The sequence below is a fragment of the Gadus macrocephalus genome, chromosome 11 (genome assembly GCF_031168955.1).
Source record: "Gadus macrocephalus chromosome 11, ASM3116895v1".
Taxonomy (NCBI): domain Eukaryota; kingdom Metazoa; phylum Chordata; class Actinopteri; order Gadiformes; family Gadidae; genus Gadus; species Gadus macrocephalus.
In genome coordinates, this window is record NC_082392.1 from 6,871,885 (window position 1) to 6,885,124 (window position 13,240).

At 43.0% G+C, this 13,240-nt stretch overlaps 1 protein-coding gene across 4 annotated transcripts in view; it reads right to left on the minus strand.

Annotated features, from left to right (window-relative positions):
- Window positions 1-8,395: 8,395 nt before the first annotated feature.
- LOC132468302 (protein MTSS 1-like) overlaps window positions 8,396-13,240 on the minus strand; it is a 61,689-nt gene continuing 56,844 nt past the window's right edge. For all 4 annotated transcript variants that reach the window (XM_060066048.1, XM_060066046.1, XM_060066045.1 and 1 more), the window contains 2 exons: window positions 12,877-13,227; window positions 8,396-11,873 (listed from right to left, as the gene is read on the minus strand). In XM_060066048.1, coding sequence (XP_059922031.1) covers window positions 11,296-11,873; window positions 12,877-13,227 — 929 coding nt within the window. In that variant the 3' untranslated portion in view covers window positions 8,396-11,295. The remainder of the gene's footprint in view (window positions 11,874-12,876; window positions 13,228-13,240) is intronic.

Consider the following 13,240-nt stretch of genomic DNA (forward strand, 5'->3'; position numbering starts at 1 on the left):
CTGTTTTGCTTACTTGAAGTGAAGGCCTAATGCTCTTTTTGTTTTTATTTGAAATGTAGGTCTGGTATACCTGTTTTGCTTACTTGAAATGTAGGCCTAATGCACTTTGTGTTCATTTGAAGTGTAGGCCTAGTGTTCCTGTTCTGCTTACTTCACATGTAGGCCTTATGCACTTTTTATGTTAATTTGAATTGCAGGCCTAATGTACCCGTTTTGTTTACTTGAAATGTTAATATGCGTTACTTTGTCTTACTAGTTTTTCATGGTTAAAAAATAAGCTATTCGGAGATTGAAAATAAATACATCTGAAATTATAAGATAATAAGCCGTGTTGATTGTATTTGACAAAAGAAGGCTATTAGGACGTGGTAGATTCGGACCTTTCTTGGAAGGAATTTTTAGTAACTGGACCTTGTTCAATTTTAATTGAAGACCCATGGCTTACACCATAGAAGAGGAAAGTAGCAGCATGATAAACAAAGTCACCTTTGCTTTGGGTAACACTTCATCCTTCCTTTATTTGGTAAACAGCCGATGAAGGGTAGCCTGACAGCGCCAGACCAATGGACAGATGCGACCAAGTCTGGAAACTCTGTCCATTTTGAAAATCCAAGGGGTGTTATCAAAACACACAACAAAATTTACTTTGGACACAATTAGAACCAATCAGAGCAATGAAAATAGGGTCACATCGGCAGCAGCCGTCTAGGTTGCTTATGAAAATGCATGGACATGGCTCCCACGGACACTCCTCTGTACAGTCATTAACCCCGCCCCATATGAGATAAATGGTTGTGATTGGCCTGAGCTGGGCCAGGTCTGCTGGAGTCAGTCCGAACGGGTGGGGCAGGGGTGTGTGGGGAAAATTGGGACTGGGAACCCAGGGCCACAATGGGGGGAGGGGGGGTCTCTCGGAAAAAGCCTTGGAAGAAAGGTTTTTCTTTGTTTTGCACCAAAGCTTAATATCATAAAACACATGGCTCTTAGTTTGATGACTGATGTTGCTGGGGATGTGAGACAAGGTGAGCTCATACAGTGGCAACTATAACTCATTCAAAGCAATCATTTGTAAAACTTACTGAAAGAAGTAGGCCTATAAGTAAACATGGAAATAACTATATTGTGACTACCCTAATAACCAGTACAGATCCATGTGGACAATTGTTTTAAATTATTAATTATTACCAATTACCAATTATTTGTTAATGTATCATTTTGTATGCTTATCAGACGCATACTTTTGTGCTAACCTCTGGGGAGTGGGGCTAAGCTAGCAGATTTGTCTGGTTGCCAGGCTGGATGATGGGACACATTGGCCGGTATAATGGGCCCCGTAGACCTCCAGGCCGGCCGAGGTGACTGTGTTTTCTTCTCTAAACGACATCTGAGTGGTCACATGAAAGAGCCTTATCGGCCAACACGGGTGACCATCAAATAATGAATGGGAAAATTAAGTTGAGATCGTTTCTTACTCCTGTTACATTTCTCGTTACCAAATAAAAACTGTAAATTTGAGTTGGGAACCAACAGAGGTAGTATGTGATTTGGGTCTGAAGGATTCTGGGAGATGGAGTAGTTAGAATTGTGCATTTAATGTTAAGATAAAACACTGAAAATGATAACTGCTGGAGGAAATATATCAATAGATATCAACCTTTTTTTATTGTGATTATGTTTATTTTACATAACTAGATGAATAAGTACAGAAATAAGCGAATATAATCATTATCAACTACGGAAATTGATGCCTCAAGGGGTAGGGCAGGGTTATTGTAGCCTGTTTCTACACTCTCTCTCTACACACACACATCTTGTGAGCACCTGGATAACGACCAATAAATTGAGTAGATATAATCTTAGCTGAGTTGTAATGTAGATATTGAAGCAGAACACACTACCCACCACGCAAAGACATAAAGAAAGAGACATATGCCAGACAATCCTGAAAACCTCGTAAATAACATGGGACACTAGAATGACTCTAGCTCCCTCTAGTGGTAAATAGGTCCAATATGCCAAAATTGGATGTTCTCTCCATTTAGCTCCTCTGTGCAACGCTTGGCAGTTTTAGAGGGACAGGTAAAGCACTTAACGGTAAAAATGTGTTACCTGCCAGAGGTCATACAAGCATCGTCGGCTCTCCAAACTCTCTCAGTGCAGAAGGACTCTGAAACAATGTCCATACCAAACAGCATATAGGGGGATCTCATGACATGAGGTTTGAACTTTGCACTGTAATCTGGTACCTACATATTGACAGGAGATTTCCTGAAGAAAGACAGCGAAAATTAAACAACCCTGCAGTTCCTGTATGAGGGCAGAGAATAAATGAATACAGATGAGTACTTTCACAGAATTTTGCTGTCCTCTAGTGGACACAGACCTGTTTGTCCTTTATGGTGTTCTGTTCTCTCAAGAAAATAGGTGAAAGACTATTCAGAGTGGCAAACATGCATACAGCTGTAAGAAACGGGAGAAAACACTACATGATATAGATACTGAAGACTTAGTTCTGGCGGTCAGAACATACTCAACCCAGTCGCCAAGAAAAAACGTTGACGGTGTACGTTTCCATGAACACTGGATACGTAGCATTTCAACGTAAAAAATAGCGTGTTATACCTACAGTATCCAAGCGTGCCGCTGTGGAGGCGGGTTTCGGGGTTTGGGTTTCACGGCTTTCGCGGCAAATTGTGGACACGATTGTTTAGGGGGGGGGGAAGGTAGACTGTTGATGACCGGGGAGGGGGGGGGGGGACACGTTTGTTGAGAGGACGACGACGACGACGACACGATTGTGGGGGGGGGGGGGGGGACACGTTAGTTGAGGGGGGGGGGGGGGGACACGTTTGTAGGGGGGGGGCACGCTCGACAACGAGAGTTGGTTTTTATTGAACACTCCACAACGAGAGTTCGTTTTTATTGAACGAGACTTCAACACGGAACAGCTGCACGAAACGATGGTCACGTCACTCTCGGTGACGGTGTCGACAACAATGAACACACGAACAATGTTAATAGAACAACACACAACCACATAACATCCCAAACCCATTAACCCCACTTAATCCTAACAACAAAACAAGTTAACAAAAGCCCCTTTTGTCAACTGACAACCCCAATTCCCAGAATCCCCCGCGGCTCCGGAACACGGCGTAGCCTTAATCTTTATTATCTGAATGGGAAATGCAATATTTTAGGACAGATACACCATTAAACGCGTTTCTAATGACATTTCTAGCGAGAAATGTACATTTTCCTTACATAATCTTCAGACAGTGAATGTGTATGATCTTTATTAATCTTTATTATCTGAATGGGAAATGCAATATTTTAGGACCGATTCACCATTAAACGTGTTTCTAATAACATTTCTAGCGATAAATATACTTTTTACTTGCATAATCTTCAGTCAGTGATTGTGTCTGATCTTTAGTTTTATAGTTATTAGGATTTGATCGGCTCGCTCGCATGTTTCAACGACGTCAGGTTGTTAGGAACGCTGCTTTCGCTAAACTAGCAGCTCACGTGCTTCCTGCGTTTGTGTTATTAAACTGTTACTTTATGTAACTTTTAAGGATATCATCTTGTTAGAAACACGTATATCTGAGAGCCAACCCAGTCCCCAAAAGCATTTATTCTTTTTTACGCAGAATAAAGAATAAATTCATGCATTATCATTAAACTTGAACATTTGTTTTTACAGTAGATTGGTGGAGGGATGACGTATGTTGGCCAACCCGGAAGTTAGCGTCGACCTGGGTTAGGGTTAGAACCCTAACCCTTGACCCCAGACTTCTGGGGGAATAGCTGAATCAATTCATTAGTCAATCAGAAGCATGTAAATATCTTCCCGGTGGCGTAGGAGGACGAACAAGGTGTCCTTCACCTTGTTCGAACCCCTTTTATCAAAGGGGGTCTCAAAGGACTCATACGCTTCAACAGCGGCTGCAGCAGAAGTGTTGAGACGAAAGATGATATCAAGACATTTATAGAATATTCCCATTCAAATGATTCTTCGCACGACCTGCAGGTTGGAGACTGAAATAACCCCCAAAATGAGTAATAATGTAAAAGCAGCCAAGTCCCACAAATTGCTTGAACTATTTATTTCATTCCATTGTTTCGTTGATATGCATAATTGAAAAGTTTCAAGCATATGGATTTAATGCAATATCCACAAACAGTTCAAAATGGTACCATGAAATGTCTTGTTTATTGTATTAACCAGTTCATTTCTCTTTTGTGAAAGTCACCAAAAGTCAAAAAAAGTTAAACGCAAGGTCACAGGCTAAGAGTGGAGCTGTGTTGGGAACCAGCAGCCAAGAGCTTCCATGGAAACTTTCTACCCATGTTAAATAGATTTAGTTGGCAGTTCCTTTTCTGCCCATTCTTGTGGAAGCACTTTGCAGTACTGGGAGACACCATTTCTAACGTCAATGGAGCTAGATTCTAAAAATATCAAAGGATGCCCAAAGCAAATACCTTTAACCCATAGTTGTGTTTTACCAAATTAAAAAATGTAAGAGTTTCATTGACCACAAATTTAGCAGAAATATTTTGCATACAAATCTTTAAATAGTTTAACCACATTAAGAAAAATACATTCGTTAATTTTTTTTATTAGTGAAGCCACAAGTTTTGCACATTATCCAAACAGAATACCTGAAATGTTGATATTTCAGCCCTTTCGGGTTAAAACAAGAGAAAAGGACAACCTAACAAGAGTGAAAAGTTTGGGTTAGGTGACCTATAGTTCAAAGATGTCCCTGGTCAGGTAGACTAAATAAAAGTGTATTCCCAATTGCTCCAGGACATTCGTGTAATTTACTTGTGAGCTCTCCCTCGAGCCTAGAGAGACATCAGTGTTGAACCACCAACTGAAAGAGGGTATTTGCCATTAGTATGAGTGACAACATTTCATGGCTATTAATTTAGTTCATTATATTTAGCCGATTTGAATAGACTTTTCTAGCAGGTGAGGCTGTCAAATAACTAAATATGGAGCAACTACAAAAAGTAAATTTGCAGCATGACCAAATTATACAAGAAGTATAGGAACTGTTCTAGCAGATATGTTTTAGAAGTCTCTTTTGATAGGCAGTGTAGAATGTTGGTGTATTTTAGTGTCTCTCTGTTGTTCACATTTCTAGTCTAGGGACAAGCCAGGGCCTCTCATACTGACGGGGTGTTCTGCCATTGTTACGTCTCAACAAGGTTGAACCGACCTGGTCCTCCGGGACATGGCCAGGGCCAGATACCTTATCAGTGCTGAGAGTGCGTCTGTTTTCGTGTTATTCATATATCCCCTTTTTGTATTATACTCGCCCCAACCCTTTGGTTCGACGAGAAGAGGGTTCGACAGCCAAGGAACAAGTCATCGACCACCGGGTCCACTATAGATTATTCAACCTAAGTCTGTATCTCGCTGTATTACATCCTGGAATAAACCATCTATTCAACCCTCTGATCCAACCTGTCAAGTTGCTTTGATTTCGACTTCAAGAATTACTACTACGACTGAAAATACACAACGCAGAGTCTGTCCAAACAGTTTAGAAATAAGCTGAAATCTAACATTTGGTGCCGTGACACCGTCTTGAAGAGAGAGGAGTGAGAAGACGATTGCCTCTGAAGATTGCCCTGTGATCGAGAAGACCGCGCGCCCTGCCTGGGAAGACGTCTGATCTACCACAAGCCTCCATTGCCACAACCTCCAGATGGCTTCCGACCTACGGCAACTCCTCGACTACTGCAAGCCAACAAATTGGCTCTTGCACACCAGACACGCATTTTGCTTTATTTTATCTTTTCAAGCATCTTAAAATACCCAAATCATCGCTCCAATACACAAGTCAGCTAATGGCCTACAAGGAAATGCTGAAGCTAGTGTTAGTGATGGCGATAGAAATGGACAAGCTTGCGTGTACAAATATGCAACTAGAATTGCAAGGTTCACAGCCCAGTTGCATAAGTGGTCACAACCGTTGGATTGTAAGCAAAGGTAAAAAAAAAAAAAAACTGGTCAATTGACATGTTCAATTGAAAGCCTGTACAAAACGACCCTGGAATAGTCAAATGCAGCTTTACTGCGGATTAATTAAGCCAAATTGCATAAACATCCAATGGTAAACAGTAAAATGCAATCAAGATTGCACTCACACTAGGCCATCTGGCCGTGACCGTCACAACTGTGGCCTGGCCACGGTAGGCTCTTGTACATACGCCATCACGTCGCTAGCATCCAAACAATTCTACCAAACCTTAACCAACTAGTGAACAATGGAACAAAACTTTAGCACACACCCAGTGACTAATCACCTTGTCCAGGGGTCTTCCAACGTGGTTTACCAGAGGGCCTTGTGGACTTAAAGTAAGCCACACATTTGACAGAGACAGCACGGAATGACGTTAAACTAAGCTAATCTACAGGTTACTAGTGCTAGTGCAATTACATGAGCATTTTGCACAATATTTGTACTCCAATGCTACGTAAAGCAGGCTTCTTCAGAAACCCGTAGCCTGCTACATTGAAGGGCAACTGTAACAAATCCTGACCAAGACCGAAAAATGGCTCTGGAAGCCACTACGGCCCACGCAGCAGATTACTGCGTGGACCGTGGTGGCTTCCAGATCAACCCTTCGGTGGACCATTCATACACATGTATTCCGAGGATGTTTTGACGACACTGGAGTCCCATGGCACTAGATTCCTTTGAAGACTAAGTTGGTATGGGGGGGCCCAAAGGGGGCCCCCCCATAGATCTTGTCAGTCATCTAACACCTGTTAAGAAAAACACACACACATCACAAGATACAAATCAGCAAAGCTAGGTTAACAAACAGCGGCGACATGCATGTCAAGGTGCAAAGAGCAGGGATACTGATGGCTTGTGTCTGAGGAGACAGCCCAAAAACGTCAACATTTAATAAAGGAAAATAACTTTTACTCACTGCGGTGGTCTGTTTCGAAGTGCCATGTTGGTAGCATTATTTGTCTGGGCTGTTCAGTCAAATGCCCACAAAAACAAACACGCAACAACGCATACTTTCAGTTTGTATAAAGTGACAAAAGTGATCTGCAATCTAGATCGAAAACTTTCAACCCTCACTAAACTCAACCTCGATTGACACAGGCCGATTCGAAAATTAAACCAAACCCATTGTGTTCACCTTAAATAAAGGGGTGCGTGACAGGTGATCTCAATTAAGAGCTAATCAGAAAGAACACACTGATGAGTGAGACGTTCAAAACGAGGACGAGGATTTAACGGAATTGTTACCATTCAAATTCAAATTTCTTTATTATCGGACAGGGTATGATATCAATGATTTGGGCTTTGAGTAGGCCTATATTTCTTAAATATATTTCTTACATTTTTTCACCCCTTCGCCTTTTGAATATGAAATCTATGATCATACACATTCACTGACTGAAGATTATGCAAGGAAAATGTACATTTCTCGCTAGAAATGTCATTAGAAACGCGTTTAATGGTGTATCTGTCCTAAAATATTGCATTTCCCATTCAGATAATAAAGATTAATATAGGCTACGCCGTGTTCCGGAGCCGCGGGGGATTCTGGGAATTGGGGTTGTCAGTTGACAAAAGGGGCTTTTGTTAACTTGTTTTGTTGTTAGGATTAAGTGGGGTTAATGGGTTCGGGATGTTATGTGGTTGTGTGTTGTGCTATTAACATTGTTCGTGTGTTCATTGTTGTCGACACCGTCACCGAGAGTGACGTGACCATCGTTTCGTGCAGCTGTTCCGTGTTGAAGTCTCGTTCAATAAAAACCAACTTTCGTTGTCGAGTGTTCAATAAAAACCAACTCTCGTTGTCGAGCGTGCCCCCCCCCTACAAAAGTGTCTCCCCCCCCCCCTCAACAAACGTGTCCCCCCCCCCCCCCTCCCTGGTCAACAACAGTCTACCTCCCCCCGTGAAACCCAAACCCCGAAACCCGCCTCCACAGCGGCACGCGTGGATACTGTAGGTATAACACGCTATTTTTTTACATTGAAATGATACGTATCCAGTGTTCATGGAAACGTACACCGTCAACGTTTTTTCTTGGCGACTGGGTTGACATACTGCATACTTTCGGAAGGCATTTTCTAGGTGCACACAAAATCGAATTGTATGAAAACGATATTAGAAATCCTATTAAATATATGATATGACTTAAATATATAAAGACTATGCTGTAATTATATTAAAGATATACAATTCTTCAATATTAGTTATAAGTGGCTCAAAAATAAATTAAGGCACAAAAGAATACCTGCAATCGAATCACTAATATATTAAATAAATGTCACATTGGGTGGGTTCGTGGAGATCTGTCTGGCAAGCGGTTGATGTCGATGGCTGCGTTTGATTTAAGAAAAAGTCTGAGTGAACACATTGTTTTTTTTAATTATATCATTTAAGCAGTCATTAAACAAAAAACTAAAGAGAAAGCCCAATCCTTTTAACTCATCAAAACACATCGCATCGTATCCCTTGGAACTTGACGAAGAAATAGAGCGAAAGAGTCCAACTGTTCTATATAAACTACCATTGGCCAACTAGAAATCTGCTTTACTGATAAACTTGCATAAACTATAGGCTTTGTATTCCTTGGTTATACTGTCATTTGGCAATTCTGAAAGTGTGTACATATATACGTATACACATATACATATATACACATACATACATCCACACATATAAACATAAATATACACATATACACGTATACATCAATATATACATATACATTTATATCTATACATATATATATATATATATATATATGGTATGTGCTTCTATATCAGATTTAGCTTCGTTTTTTGTATTCACACAATTTAATCGAACAGCGCAATTTGGGAACATGCTAAATTCTCATATTTGCACCCCTGTGAATATGCACCTCCATCAGATGCACTATAGAAACTAAAATGTACAATATGAATTATAACAATCTAATTATAGCAGTCTTAAACTTAAATATCAATTTAATTATAGTGCCGTATATTTTGGGGGACCCTGTCGGCTACTGATTTACATAAAACAAGTAGAAAACATAACGGTGAGACAAACTTCAATGTGAAAACAAAGAATGAACCGAAAACCAAACCCTCAACTCGTATGCTACGTGCATCATGAACATAAAAAACTGAAATGTTGGATGCCGGGAAGATTTAAGGTCAAGCAATTCATAATTAATTTCGATAGCACAGTACCATGCCAATTAAAGAGTGCTAAAGCTATTAACGTAACCCATCAGTTGCATATATCACTACTGCCCCCTAGTGGCAAAGTGGTTCCCTCGCATCTGCTAGAAAGAACAATTAATAAAATCAGACAGAAGATAATTTGAGATCATGCAAATTTCATCCCATAGAGCTAACCATGGAAAATTAGGCGATTTCATAGCCGTTGGACGATGTACCTGCACTACCTTATGGTAGAACTTTGTCAGTAAAGTTGTGTGGTCCTGCTTTGCATGTAAACAAAAAAAAACCTCCTGAAACAGAAGATATTTCTCATCAGTTCAGAGATATAGGACTGGAGACAGATGTTGGGACACTTTGGACTATAATATATTTTGCAATGCACTTCTTTCTGTTCTTCCGAAGAGTATACAGATAACAGAAACCAAAATACAGGAGAGAGCGGAGAAGAGAGTAGCTTAAGAGTGAGGGGGATGTGGGGTAAATAAATAAAACAAAAACATTGTGTGAGGTCATGGACTATTGACCGAATCTTATTTACTGATGATTTTCTTAAGTAATATTTACACTTTTTTACATTAGTTATAGATCTGCATGGTCTTATAGTGCTCCAATAATACAAAGAACATAAACACTAAATGGAGCAAAAAACAAAACAAAACCTATTCCTCGTTTTTTTTACCTGCTCTTTTTTTAACAGCTTTTTTTACCTGCTCTAATTTAATGCGGCAGTTCAATGAAGGTATTAGGTCTCCAAAGAACAATTTTGTTATTAAGAAAATACAATTGACTATCAATTACTTTAATCAACAGCCCTTGAATCTAGATTGAAGTTGAGAGCAAATAAAACGGCAATGAAACGAAAACACTATGCCAACGACAAATAAAAAGCAACAATGGTTTACATATGATGGACATGTTCAACATATTGGATAGCATAAACATATGATAGTATTTTTTTGCAGAATATAACTCAGATTAACATTTCAACACGTCGCAACATTAACATGCCAAGCACAATATCAATCTTAAACGTCCTATCTGGTTTTAATTACATTTATAAATCAAAGATAATATATATTTTGTAACGGCAAAAGGCTATTTTTATTTGGAAATGTACACAATCTAGATTCATTTTCCTTTATAGCTTCATAACCAGTGGGGTTATATAGAGAAAGCATAAAGGGCAGTTCACAAAACTAATGTGATTGCTGTAGAGTGGAACAACAGCAAACTAACAAGAACCACAGTGTATGAAGTCACTTGTTATAGTGACTTTACTATTTCCAAACAAAGACAATTTGGCATTATGAAAAAAGTACATGGGAAAAACAAAAGGACCTATAAATGACATTGGGAGACAGAAATGCAGCTAAACTCAACATGTAGACCGACGAGGCATTGGCTGAGGCTGCACATCCATCCGGCGTTCGTTCTTACTGAATCGATTGCATTCACACCAAACAACGTCCAACATGTGTCGTCCATTTTCTGTCATTGCAGATGTTCAGGGTTGGTAGGTCTCGTAGGGAACAGCTATTCAAAGTGTCTACTGGTTCAGCACGTCTACAGGTGTTCAGACTGAAACCGGCGTTGAGCATTATCCAACGGGGATGCCATACAGCTGATGACCAGCAGTCAGTTATCCCTGGTTAACGCGACCAGAGTCAAGATGCCCCTGAATGTACCCCTTCAATGAGGTCGGCTGAGGACGAATCCGCATTCAGCCTGAAACAAGCGTGACAAAATACTTGACTAGACACTTGGAACAGTTTCAAAGCATCGTATTCTAAGCGACAATACCTGATAGCGAACACTCTGGCACGACGGCTGCCAGCTATAGCGGAACATGCTAGGTGGTGCAAAAGAAAGGCAAGGTGTACCGCGTGGAAGCCTCTGGAAGCCCTTTTATACTCTAGTGTACGTTTCAATCCTCTCTCCGTTTTCAGAACCACCGTCGTTACAACGGCGGAACGGTGTTGGCGTGGACGTATCTTCTCGACCGTCACATCATAGTTATATATATATATATATATATAACATATATTCTTCCCTCGCCGTCGCCGTGATGGGTGACTGATCACGCCATGCGCGGCGCCGAGCGGTCGTCGGTGGGGGTCCTCTTCAGCTTAACCCCCTTGCGGATGGCCGCCAGCATGCTGCCCCCCTCCTCCGCCCCTCCCTCCATCAGCTCCTCCCCATCCCACTCCTCCCGGGCGCCTCCGCCGGGCCGCCCTCCAGGGGGCGGAGAGCCCAGGCTGACGTAGGACGGGGGGTTGGTGGCGGCCTGGCCGCTCCAGCAGGCCACGGGCAGCCCCTCCCGGCCCCGGCCCGGGGGGGACAGAGAGCTCTCCTCCCCTCGCTCTCCGCTCGCCTGCGCCTGCGCCTCCGCCGCCGCCGCCTCCTCCCCGCCGCCCCTGCCGGGGCTGAGGCGGGGCAGGTCGGGCACGGTGGGGATCAGCGCAGGGACCATGGGGGTCCGGATGTGGATGGGCCCCGTGCCGGGGACGGAGCCACAGCGCCGCACGGCCGGCTTGGTGGAGGGCGTGCGGCGGATGGTGGCGGTCCCCGGCGTGATGATCTGCGGGCCCTGGCTCGCCGAGTACGAGCCGCCGTAGGAGGAGGGGCCGGAGTACCCCTGGCTGGAGTAGCAGGAGGCTGGGGTACGACAGGGAACCAAACGCAGAGGTTAGAACATCAGGGTTAGAACCACGCAAAAGTAATACAGCAGTTTCCTGAAGTGATAGACCGATATTTGAGTTTTTTACGTGTATCGTATCGGCCGATATATATATCTATGTATTATTTTTTTTACGTGATTTACAGACGGTTCAATAAATGTTAATTTTTTTTTAATTGACACATTATAACATTTGTTATCATCATTGTGTCATTTTGAGGAGGTAAATTGAGGGAGGCTTAGCCTGGAAATCCAGACCCACATCTAGAAAGCTGTAGGGTCTGGCAACGCGTAATGAAAATGGCCCAACTCGAGGGGCGGCACCAAGCATGCGTTTGAAAATATCACTGGATAAACACTATGACCAATCAGAAGAATACAAGGGGTGACGTATCCAGACCAGTGGAGCTAACCAATAGAAAAACGGTAAAACAACAACGCTTTTGGCCCTCCTATATTGATACAGCGATGTGATTGATTAATGTTCTGGGCCAGGGGAGGCCAAGAATATACAAGAGTATATTGCTCGTACCCAGAGTGACTCGCTGAGCAAATTCAAATTGTGCTCTTGCGAGAACTCGAGAATTTCCAGGGTATTATCGGCTCCAAATATCCGCTCAAGAATATCGGTATCGGCGTATCGGTTCTTGGCTAAGGCTGATGAAAATAATATCGGTATCGGTATCGGCCCTAAAAAATCTGTATCGTCGATCCCTAGTTTCCCGCATCTTCTGCGTGCTCTGATAAGGTTAGGATGGACTAGGGGCACGTTGCGGAATACGGTCGTCCCGTTTAGTCCGTTATGAAGTAAGGCAAATGTTTATATCTTTACGAGTTTATGTTTTCGTCGCAAACCTTCCATGTAAATGAGCGTGTGGACTTTACATCGTAACTGCATTCATGTTTTATAACTGAAACGCAAATCACTGAAAAAACGGATCTACTCATGTTCAAGCGAAACGACGTCAGTGAGGAAGTCACCTGTCGGAGTGGGGGGGTAGCCTCCGGCGGCGGCGGTGCTGTGGACTGGCGTGGAGGGGTAGGGCCCCCCGGGGTACATGGGCTGTCCGGCGGGGTAGGGGGCCTGGGGGCTGGGCAGGCCGGCCGCGGAGGGGTAGGGCCCCCCGGGGTACATGGGCTGTCCGGCGGGGTAGGGGGCCTGCGTGCTGGGCAGGCCGGCCGTGGAGGCGGGCCTCTTGGCCTGGAACATGCGGCGGTAGGACTGGCTGATCTCGCTGTTGCGGGGAATGGTGGAGGACTTGTCGAAGTCCGGCTGCTGCTGGGCCTCCGGCTCCTGGTCGCCGGCCATGGAGAAGTAGTCGTAGTCGGACACTGCGGGTGGGGC